General features: G+C 34.1%; 1 protein-coding gene and 1 pseudogene across 1 annotated transcript; one reads left to right on the top strand and one right to left on the bottom strand.

Moving 5' to 3' along the window:
- Positions 1 to 3,134: 3,134 nt before the first annotated feature.
- LOC114183122 lies at positions 3,135 to 7,483 on the top strand (annotated as a pseudogene).
- Positions 7,484 to 8,624: 1,141 nt separating this feature from the next.
- On the bottom strand, positions 8,625 to 9,453 carry LOC114184239 (putative lipid-binding protein At4g00165). Its single transcript, XM_028071521.1, has one exon. It carries the CDS (start codon positions 9,234 to 9,236, stop codon positions 8,847 to 8,849), a length of 390 nt encoding a protein of 129 aa, XP_027927322.1. The 5' UTR covers positions 9,237 to 9,453; the 3' UTR covers positions 8,625 to 8,846.
- Positions 9,454 to 12,295: the final 2,842 nt, after the last annotated feature.

The following is a 12,295-nucleotide window of genomic DNA, read 5'->3' as shown; positions in this document are numbered from 1 at the left end:
ATTAGTCTTACACCTCTTAAGTAGTTTCAATCATGTACTTAAGTTAGTCTTAATTAAATTAATTCTACATTTTTTTAATTTTAATTATTTTCTTCTTCTATTGATTATTTTATTTTTGTTTTAGTAAAATTAAATTGCATAAACTAAACTTTACAACTTGTATACAATGTGAAGTTGAGCAAAGGAGTAAACCCTAACCCCTTTCGATACAAAATCATTCCATTTTTTTTCTCCATCACCAACTCCCCATCTTCACTGAACTCCTCATTACCATTCGCCATCTTCACTTCCATACTCATCATGATTTTCTTATAACAAATTTCATCCAACCATTCTACTCCATCTTCACTGACGCCTCTCACTACGACAAGATTGACAATCGACAACAATGATGGCAAGGATAAGATGCATCACTCTTAGAGCAACAATGGAGGGAGTTGTGATTTTGGTGACGAAGAAGGAAACCACTCCTATGCAAAGGAAGGAGTAGAAAGGTTGTGTCAGCGCCAACAATGACTCTAACAGTGGCGGCAGTGCCATCAACAACCACAATTACAAGCGCAGTGGCAACAATTGAGAGGTTTTTCGGAGTCACTACACCTCGGTTGCTTTTGTTTGGAATGAATGAAAAGGGGAAGAAGCTCTCACACGTGGGGAAGAAAATGAACACTACCATTGGCGATAATATTGTCGTCGACGATGGAAATTAATGTGATTGGTGGTTCATTCAATTAGTGAATACCTATTTTTGATCTTGGTTTTGTTCTAGATTCATGGCAGGTGAGTCTAAGAATGTTGTGTTCATAGGTGAGAAGAAGAAAGAACAATCTCAAGTTATAATACCGGTTGTGGCTTTGATCGATATAAAAGAAAGGAACTTTCTATATCAGTTATGGAACCAATATAAAAGTGTAAACTTTCTATACTACCTATAAACATGTATAGATTAAATGGTATAAGAAGGTTTTCTTGCATTAGTGAAAAAAACTAAAAAGTAGACGTAAGATTGGTTGAATTTCAACCAATATAAATTATTGTCTTTTTCTATATCTCTTTTTTTTTATATTGCTTTTAGACATTTCAAAATGAGCCAACCTGGCTCACACGGGTTGGCTCACCACGAGCGGGGTTGAAAATGAGTGAACCCAACCCGGCTCACTATATGGTGAGCCAGAAATTTTCTAACCCAGCTCAACCCACTATGGGTTAGTGGGTTAAGTGGGTTAACTCACCAACCCACATAAAAAAATTATTTATGTATTTATTTTTAAGTATTCATATATTTAAATAAATTTTTAAGCAATCCATGAGATGATCATCACAATAAAATCAAGAACCAATGTCTTCATCATGCTCACCACCAATATATGATGAATTATTTCCAAGAAAGTGTCTATATAGTTCAAGAAAACATGACTAATATTACACATTTTTTGTCATGCTATTCAACAAAATATAAATAAAAAAACTACACATCAAAGTTATAAGACAATTGATTGAGTAATTTACTATAAAAGTTATAGTTAAAGATTAAAGTATCAATGTATATAACTTAACAATCAAATTAATTAAACATTCAAACTATTCAAATATTATTGAGCAACATTCTAGCATTTAAAAATATGAAATTATAAACCTATATAATGAGGGTAGTATGTAATTATTAAAAAAATTAAAAAAAAATTGTAAGAAAAATGTTTGTGGGTTAAGTAGGTCAACACACCCTCAACACGGGTCGAACCCCTTTAACTCGTGGTGATGCATCCACCCCAAGGCTTATATCTTGGGCCAACACCTAGGCCCAAATCATGCTCAAGGCCCAATCTAGGCCACATGCTCCTAAAGATCCAAGCTCAATCAAAGGCCCAATAACAAGAGGCATGCTTAGAAGGATCCAAATGCGCTTGCCTCATGAGGATCAAGTTCATCATGGGCTTTATATGTTGTTCCCATGGGCTAAAGAAGATATATGAGAGCACAAATGATTGAAGCATTAGAATAGCTTTTATTTTAGGCGACATGTTAAGCCATGTTATAGAATAAAAATACTAAAGTACTTTGTTGTTTAGTTTCAAATTGGGCTAATGCAAGCCCCATTAAAATCACTTGCTTGAGAATGAGCTTGGAGGACAAGGCTTTGGAGCGCCTCTTGTATAAATTGGTGCATGCAAGGAGAGTGTGATTTGCCACATGACATTAGATCCCTTTCTCCTTTGCATTACACGACCCACCTTTGTGCTTATTCTCCAAGCTACATCTCCATTTCATTTCATGCTACATTTCTCACTTCATTTGGCCATCCATGATTCCTATAAATGAGGTCATTCTACTCTTGTATTTGGTTACTTTGGATTGGTAATAGACTAAGTGTTGAGAGTACTCCACCTATTGCGTCTAGAGTCACTTTGCTAGACTAATTTTTACCAAGAACTCCTCTAGCCTCCTTCCCTAGAATAAATTTCTCTTCTAGGTTTCCTCTCCATTTCACCTTCATTACTTCAAGAGCCTCCAAGCTTGAATCCACTCCTCCATTTCACTCCATTTCCGCTACAGCCATTGACCTTCTCCTCTTCATTTTCGTGCTACAAGGTCTATCATGTGGGTTAAGTGAGTCAGGTTGAATTCAACCCATTTTTGAAAAAACTGTATTTTGATACCCAAATTGGCTCACGGGTTGAAACTCATTTTGACATCTCTAATTGCTTTCTAATTCTTTCATCAATTAATTTTCAAGTTAAATGTATTCTAACTTTTAAATTAAAATTGTTCTATAGAAAGAAATTATTTTCGCAAAAAAAATTTAAAACCAATTCTCCCCTTTCTTGATTTCTTAATTTAACAAAACCATCCTTTCTTTTCAAACATTTTGACATTTTAAAGTCACTCCGTCAAAGTATGCTCTTCTATCAAATTGATGATAAGAGCATTATTAAAAAAGTACAAGAAATAATTAATAAATTGACACATAGTGGCTCAAAGTTAAGTTACTTCACTACAAAAAAAAATCATTTTTATTAGCAATTTTTTATTATCGGTTATAATTAACCGCCAGAATATTTACATTTTTGACGGGTTATTTTCACCGCTACAATTTTTCAAATTATTTATATCCTAAATTATTTCATTCTTTTGTTTGTTTGCAAATTCTTTGAAAGTTATTTTAGCACTGTTCCTTTTTTCCATAAGGGTCACAGGTTCATGGTTACCACTATAACTAATTTTTTTTTTTCGATTCTATGATTCTTGATTCTGCGATCCTTGATTCTGCGATTCTTGATTCCGCGATTCTTGATTGTACAGGTTAGAAAATTTTAATTTCATTGGTTTTCTTTCTACGTTGAATTTTCTTACGTCTTCTCTTATCCTGGGTGTGTTCAGGTGTTATGTGAAACTTGAATGTAAGATTTTCGAAAACTTGTCCAGGTAAATTTTTCATAATTTAAGTGAGATTTTATCTCTTCATGGTGAAACCTAAATCACCCATCCCCATTTCTATCACTGCTATTGACACCGTGTTTACATTTCTATGGTGCTGAATAGACAAGGTTAGATGTTCTTTCATTGCAATTTACATTAGAGTTTACTACTTGATAATATGTGATGTTATGGTTTCTGATCATGCCTGGGTCTCCTCACTTTTCAGATCAACTGTTAGATGCTGAAATATTACATTGTTACAATTTCTGGAAGAGTTGCCTCTGAAACCCCCAATTAACTGTGAGTTCAGTGGTTTACGAGGCGTAATAGTTAAAGAAACTGTACGTATACGTAAACCATGAATATCTCCATTTCATGAGGACATTTCATGAGGGCATTGGTTTTGATATTGAAAATGTTTTGCAATTTTTCTTAGGCAGAGCAGCATTTTCTTAAACACAATGATGCTGGTTCCTGGATACAAGATTCTGCTTTGATGCTATCAATGAGTAAAGAGGTTCCTTGGTATCTGGTGAGTATTTTGCCTCTGTTGAGTCTGTTCCTGTAATAAAGTTTTTTTTAACATTTGATTATTGTTATTATTTCTTATCAGACTGACGAGATATTTGTTTGTTAGAATAATCTTTAAATCTATTAAGTGAACATTCCTCTCCTCCTACCAATTATTAGAATTGATATATATATATATATATATATATATATATATATATATATATATATATAAAATAAATATCTAAATGAAAACCAAATGCACTTGAAGTAAACATTTAAGATTACAGTTCCTCTGTCATTATATATTAGGATGATGGGAGTGATCGTGTGCATGTGGTTGGAGCTCGGGGTGCAATTAGTTTTGCATTACCTGTTGGAAGTAGGCATTTGAAGAGTCAGGTAGGTCACTTGTATGTGGAACATTGGATTATCTCCAAGGTCTAAAGGTGAGTCTTTTCATCCATCCAATCCTTTCTGCTGGTCCCTCCAAAAATAAAAGATAAATTGAAGAATTGAGTTGCTTATTTTTGTAAACTGACAAAATTGACATCGTGCTTTTAGATGCTTGGAGTCAAGAGAATTGAAAGGATACTTCCTCTTGGAACTTCCTTGACTATTTTTGGTGAGGTAATATAATTAATTTCAAGAACATAGCTACTTAATTTCTCAAGAGTCAAGAGTGGCATTTCATTATAATCAGTATAAGCAGTGCATATTATATATGTAATGGTAAAAGATATAGCAGGAGTAATACTTGACCTTCTACTTGTCGGAACAATCATTTCACTAAACATGTGTTTCAGTGATTCCAGAGCAATTTTTCTTTTAATACAAAGTACTAATTGGAATACATACCAATTTTTCTTCGGTTTGTTTCCAGAGCAATGAACTCTTTGCAATTTTCTTGGATGAAACAATGAAATACTCATGGGCAATGTTCAAGGAAAGAACAACTATATGATGCTTGAGTCTGAAGTTCATATCAAAAGTATTTCTCCAATTTTTGCAGCAGCAATAGCTAATAATATTCCTTCTTTTCTTTGTTAAATTTTCTGATAGAACAAAGATGAAGACTTGAAAGATGCACAAAGGAGAAAAATATCCCTTCTGATTCAAAAGGTATGTGTGCCTTTGATTTCTATTTTATTAGAATTTCAGCTATTATCTTAAAAAAGTCTAATGTGATTTTCTTTTTCAAAAAAAAAAAATCAAGGCTAAAATTGATAAGACGATGAAATTCTTGAGATTGGATGTGGATAGGGAAGTTTAGCCATTGAAGTTGTTAAACAAATAGGCTGCAAATACACTAGTATTACTTTGTCTAAGGAACCACTGAAACTTGTAGAACAAAGAGTCAAAGATGCTGGACTTTAGGTATCAACAAGCTCATTATTTTTCAATTCCATGAATTTACTTACAAAAGTATGATTGAATCTTTATAAATTCAGAATAAGCTAAAAGCAAATTCATGTTATTTTAATGTGGTGATTCTAGGACAGCATCAAATTTCTATTGTGTGACTATCGCCAATTGCCCAAGACATACAAATTTGACAGGATTATGTCATGGTTAGCTGTTTATAGTTTAACTTTGCAGACTTGATGCAATCTTTCCAACATTCACTTGTTAGTCTCTCTCATCATCCGATCACCACACACAAGAAGTAAGTTCCCACATTTCTCCTTCTAGATCAATCATTTACATCAACCTACCAAATGTAGCATCTGTTGTGCCTGGAATGTCTGTCACTATCCTGCAAAAAACAAAATTATTTTCTGTTAGATACCTAACAATCGCTACTTTACCTTATATCTTCTATGCAGTTTTGTTATGTTTGTTGTTCAGTCACCGAGATTTATTCACCCTTTAAAACTATTTTTGGTTTTAGGGTGGGTGGAGGAAAACGATGGTAGCTACAACACCTTACAACTTTTACAGAATATATACAAAGGTATGTATATGTATATGTATACATGTTTGTTACCTCTGTTGTTTGATTCAATGAAAGGAATGCATATGTCTTGCAAAATTTAAACTTCATCAAAAGACACACACATCTAACAAGAATGTCGAATGGATAACTGATTCATTACTTTCAAAGTGTTTTCATTTGAGTTGTTAAGGGTGGGTGGGTTTAATTTTAAACAAAGTTTATCTTTGTGTTAAGTATACCAGTGCAAGTGTTCTCTCAGATAAGGGTCCTGGCCTAGAGCATCAAGGTTTGTCATGATCTGCACCAAAAAAGGGTAGAAAGATATGGAAGGAGGTTCATGATTTAGTGTTCTTGCAAGCCGTGTTGAAGTAAGTTCTAACAGATAATTTTCCCTGCCTGTGTCTCTCTCCGAGTTTAAACAATTTACTGTGAAAGATGTTCCAAGTCCCATGTTATTAAACCATGAAAGAGTTTTTCAGGCTTGAATACCATAAATTTGTATTGGTATTTCCATTTCATTTGACGAATTGTGAGACAAGAATTTGGATTGGAAGAAGGTATTTTGCTGTGCTGCAATGGTGTAACTTATATTAACTTGATTATAAATCTAGTTTTACTTCATCTTATCAACAATTGGTGTAGGATACTAGGTTTAATAGCACCTTTTAACCTTTTTTCTTTCAATTTTAGTCCTTCATTATTTATTTATTTATTACATATCAACCATGAGGTGCCCTAACTTTTAGCATTCACATTATCTTGTCTAAACGTAAATAACTAATATAAACATTTTAGTATAATAAGCATCTCAAGTCAATTATTTAAGAATGTTATGGGAATTAAGACTTTTTTTTCTTGAACTATGTTCCTTCAACTCTTTTTTCTAGCTACATCTATTGCTGGCACCATTCTGATTTTGCATTCACGTTTTGATTTCTATTGCCACATGGTTAATGCATACTGCTTCTGCTCAATATACCACTGCTTCTGGATTTAATTCAATATACCACCGCACACTGCTGCCATTCAGACACACTCATATTGCATTGATGTTCACAATTCAAGTCTGATTTTAGCATATACACTGCTGCAGTAAATTCTGCTGCCTTTTTCCAATTTCATTTATCATTTTGCACCTATTACATCCTAACTTACATTCATTCACTCACTGATCCTGCAATTATATTTCAATTTCATCTTTAATCTGCAGTGAGTTTTTGCTGCTATTCTCACGGACCAGTTTTGCTGCACTTTGGAATCATCTGAAATCTAGACCAATATTTCTCAAGGTGAGTTTAAATGCTTTTAAATCTTGGTTGGTGAAAAGATTATTCTAACTCATTGTGTTGATTTCTCAAATATTCACAATCATTTCAGATTACCTATGGACATATTGGACAACATGCAACCAATTGAGGAGGCAGAAAACACAATTTAGAAGTTGATAACTCTATCTCACAGTACTGCTGTAAGCAAATTATAATTTTCTGTTAGAATACATGGTGCAGGCCTTTGACAAAAGAGAGAATTAGAGAAAGTAAAAGACTAAAAATGTAAATTGTAATGAATGAATGAAATGTTATACGATTAATCCATGAATATGTTACAGTATTTCCTACTTCTTCTGATGTGCTTAAAGTTTAGTTCTATTGAATTTTTATTTGCTTAAAGTTTAGTTCTATTGAATTTTTATTTGTTCCTTCTTTAAATAACTCCTTCTTTAATAGTTAGTTCCTCATTTGAAACTTACACAGATGAATTGTTTCATCATCCTACATTCCTTCCATTCGATATAAAAGTTTTGTGCATTGCATTCCATCCATTCAATATAAAAGTTTTTGTACATTAGTGGACCAGTGTTTTTCATCAGTGAATTTCTTGACATAAAAGTTTTTGGAATTTTAAAAAATTTAAAATGTATTTCATATAAATTTGACAGTTTTTAATTGTGAAACTATAATATATTTTATGGCGGTTTTTAACCGTAAAAAAATTATACATTTTGTGTATAATATATTTTGTAGCGGTTTTTAACCGCAAAACATGATACATTTTGTGACGGATTTTAACCTCAAAATATGATAAAATATTATAAAATGAAAGTAAATTTTGTAGTGATTTTTAACCGCTGATAAATTCTTTTTCTTTTTTGACAACAATACTAGCGGTTATTATTTTTTTGTCACATTGTTTTTGACATCCGTAATTTTGACGGTTTTCTAAACCGTCAAAAATTTTATTTGTGACAATTTTTAACCGTCAAAATTTGTAATTTTAACCGTTATAAATATCAATTTTTTTTGTAGTGCTTGTTTTTAAAAAAGTGGGATTACACACTAACATTTCAAATAATATAAACAAAATTATTGTAATAATCTAACAGAAAAAATAATATTTGTTAATTTTTATATTAAAGGAATAAAGTCATAAATGGTACCACTTTTTATATTATATAAGAAAATTATAATAAATAGAAATTCCAAAAAATTGTACCAAAGTAGAGTTCTTAAAATCTTCCGAAAAATGAAAGTACTATATTTTTACATATGTGTTGTTAAACAAGACTTATCCATCCTTCTCATTTTTTAATTCTTATCTATTTTTTTAATTTTTTTAATGAGCAAAGTATAAGTATTTATATATTTAAAAAAGTTGCACCTGATATGAAAGAACTGAGAATGATTACATTTTGATATCTTTCACCTTTTGGAATTTCAAAAGTTTATTTGTCAACCATGTCTCCATTGTGGTAGAGTGGAAATTAGAGGCTGAGCATTACTCAAGAATTTATTCAGGTTACTAAAGGGCCACATTAACATGATAACACTAATTTTAGGGAAACTAATGCTTTGAATACTGTGTTCAAAATGTCGAAAGCCAGCATTGTGAACTTCAGTATCCCAAACGAAAGCCTAAGCAGCACTTTTAGTTAAACAGAAAGCAACAGATACAGAAAAGACAGAGACATTATTTGTAAATTATTCTAAGCACAGACAAATCCAGAGGGAACCTTCTTCCCACAAGCATTAATGAGCAAAGTAACAGCAACAGGAACTTTGAGCTTGACAGATCCCAGCACATTGGCCTTAATAGCAGTGCACAAACACAGTGCCGCTTCAAGATCAGCCACACCTTTCACCACGCTGCAACACTTCTCGCTTGGTTTACTTCCAATTTCTTCTCTTACCAACCCTAACCAACTTCCACAAACACCAAACTTGAGCGTGTTGATGGGGCATTTCTGCGGTGCAGTGGAAGGTGGTGGGGTAGCGGATTTTGGAGGACAAGGGAGATTATCCCATGCAAAACAACCGATGAAAAACAAATTGAGCAGTATAAAAGTGCAAACAGCCTTTGAGTGGTTTGGATTCATTTTTTTCAAACGAAACTTCCATCATGAAAAGAGAGGGTACAAGTTAAAATGAAAAGATATCGCGGTTTCTAACCAGTTGGATTTCGCAGTGGATAGGCTGTGTTGAATTTGTGGCCAAGAGTGAACCGTGAATGGATAGTGATCTAGCTTTTTTTGTCACTTGTAGTTGGTTTTGGCATCAAATAGCATTGTTGAAACTTGGCTATAATTTACTCTTAGAAAGTCTAGACATATAGGATAACTTGCATTATTTACCAGTTAGATATTGTGCCATAAATAATAATTAAATAAATTAAAATGAATAATATAATGCAATATAATATATAAAATATAGTTTTATATTAGTCATTCGTTTAGGAGTTAAAATTAATGTAATTTAAGAAAATATAAAGTTGGGTTAGTGATAAAGTTCGAAGAGAGGGTGAGAGAGGTTGAATTCATTCTAACAACTATCTAGAATGAGCTTATATATACACTACAAAAATTATTAATTTTAATGAGGGTTCATTAGCGGAAGTTACAATAACCTCCGGTAATAGATGTATGTAATAGAGGTTTTTTAAACTTCTAGGAAGTTTTTGAGATTTAATAAAAACCCCAAGTAAATGTCGGAGGTTTTATATAAATCCTGGGTAAGTTAAAGAGTATAATCATAAAAATTCCTATACGTTTGAAAATCGTAATGAAGTAAAATTTCATTTCCCTTCCGCAATACCATCTCTATCAATCTCATTTTTTCTTTTTCCTTAGGCATAACATCGGAAATCGCGGATCTAATTTCTCAACCACACTTTTGCTTCGCCTAACCCTTATACACCCCAACCACGATTTAATCTTCTTCTTCTCCTCTATCACCTTCAAAATTTTCTATCACACTCCATCTCCGAAACACACGGCGACTCGCAAATCTCATGTGTCGCCTCCTTGCAGGTCGCTTGCATTGCATCTGGAAGTGCGGTATTGGCGAGAGTCAATTGACAATCGATCTTCTCCCTGAAGCTGCTTGTAGAGATGCTCTCAATAGAGCACAACCTTAACTCACTAGTCACCGCCTCGCTCTTCCTCTTCTCCGTCGTCCATGTCGATGGAGCTCTGAATCTGAACCTAACACACGACAGTTGAATCGATTCTTTTCGTTTCTTGAATCTTATTCTCCTGTAGCTACGAAGAAACTAAAGCATACTATTATTATTTTTTTAATTAATTTGATTTTTTTTTTGCGTTTTGTTCGGTTTTGCAGCTTAGTTTGAAGTTCATAGATACTAAGCAGTTTCAGAAGCGAGTTTGAATTATTTTTTGTTGTTTTGTGAGACGGTTCATTTGCCAAATTTGCCTTTAATTTGTTTGTTTTGTTGTGTAATCAGGTTAGTTCTTGAAAAGCTGTCAAATACCACTAGTGCAGATTTGACATTTTACTTCGCCTTATAGGCCTCGGTTGTCGTTGAACCGAAGCCTACAAGGAGACGGTGGCATTTTTGCAATTTTCATCCAACTTTTGGCCCTGTTGCAACAGAACCGAAGCATATAAGACAGCGTCAATATTCAAATTTTCAAAAATGCCATCAGCATCAGGCTTTTGGCCTCGGGTCTTTAAAGACCGAAGCAATAATTGGGACTTTTGGCCTCGGTTTCAACAGAACCGAAGCATATAAGGTAGCATCGGTTTTCAAATTTTCAAAAATGCCATCAGCATCAGGCTTTTGGCCTCGGGTCTTTAAGGACCGAGGCAATAAATGGGCTTTTGGCCTCGATTATTAATTGAACTGAGGCCATAAGGGCTGTTAAAATTCCCAATTCGCGAGCCCTAGCTACTATTCATCGTCTCCCCCAACTCTCTTCTCTATGCGTGAATTTCTCCGCTCTACCACCACCACCACGCTCTGCCTCCATCGTCGACCAGCATCCTCCGTCAATAGTCGTGCGTCGTCGCCTCCATCGCGCTATCCAGGTTCACCGATTGCAAATCACCTCCCACCCGCGGTGGGAGGTGAGTTCGAAACTGCTTGGTTCATCTCATCATTAGTAGCCTTTGATGCGGTATTTACATTGGTATCACCCTTCTCCTTAGATTCTGATGAAGAAACACTTGGTGAATTCGAAACTAAGTGTTGAGCTTGCAGAACTTCCAATTGTTCTGGATCTAGTATCTGATCTTGCAGAGGAGGGTTTTCTGGCTTAACCTCTCCTTGTTGAATTTTGTGTTGTGTTTCAGTGGGAGCCATGGATGGAGGTGCACTGGGTGGTGTAGGAGGATACGCAAAGGGTGTGTGAAGTGGAGTACACAAAGGAAGTAGTCCATGGGAACCCCACCATACAGTTGCGACAGCAATGGTGGCTGCTGTAATAGCTGTCGCACTCGGAGGAGTGCACATGGGAGAATATGCGGAAGTTTCTACATTTACCATATGGCTTCGATTCTCGTGGACCCGAGGCAGAAAATGAATCTTATGGCTCTGGTTCATTTAGAACCGAGGCATAAAAGGGACTCTATGGTCTCGGGTAATAACCGAGGCCAAAAGGGGTACCTTTTGGCCTCACCTCAATTTGGTATAGGTAAATTGCTTTTGCTTTTAAACAAGATTATTATACATAATTGCATGTGAATCTGTTAGTGTGTGTGGGTATTTTGAAATTATTATATGCCAGTTTATAGTATGTTGAAAGTCCCACGAAGGTATATGTTGCATACATGAGATGAAACACAAATTGAATTTTAACGGAAACTTGAATTTTTTATTATGCATTTTATGTTATGACATAATTAACACAAGGATGTCCATTATTTGATCCTCTGTTGACCACTGGCTGTAATAGATCTATTTGTATCCACAGATATGATAACTACTATCTACTTTGTCTTTGTGTTTTGTTTCTCTAAAATGATAAATCACCATTGTTTATATATTTTATTCTAATTTCTTAAATAGTGGTTAACTATCTAATCAAACCTTTTTGTTAGGAATGCTGAAAGTTTGGAAAGATCTTCGGCCAGGAAAACAGTCTAATCCTTCAGGAGGAAGCATATCGTTGTGAAGTCTAAACAATTTGGTGAGCTGAAA

This window comes from Vigna unguiculata, chromosome 5, assembly GCF_004118075.2.
Source record: "Vigna unguiculata cultivar IT97K-499-35 chromosome 5, ASM411807v1, whole genome shotgun sequence".
Classification (NCBI taxonomy): Eukaryota; Viridiplantae; Streptophyta; class Magnoliopsida; order Fabales; family Fabaceae; genus Vigna; species Vigna unguiculata.
Note: the sequence above shows the minus strand (reverse complement) of the source record. Positions and strands in the feature narration are given on the sequence as shown.

What these genes read in the sequence shown, in the direction of transcription:
- LOC114184239 (XM_028071521.1), bottom strand. Translation starts at nt 9,236, where the DNA reads ATGAATCCAAACCACTCAAAGGCTGTTTGCACTTTTATACTGCTCAAT.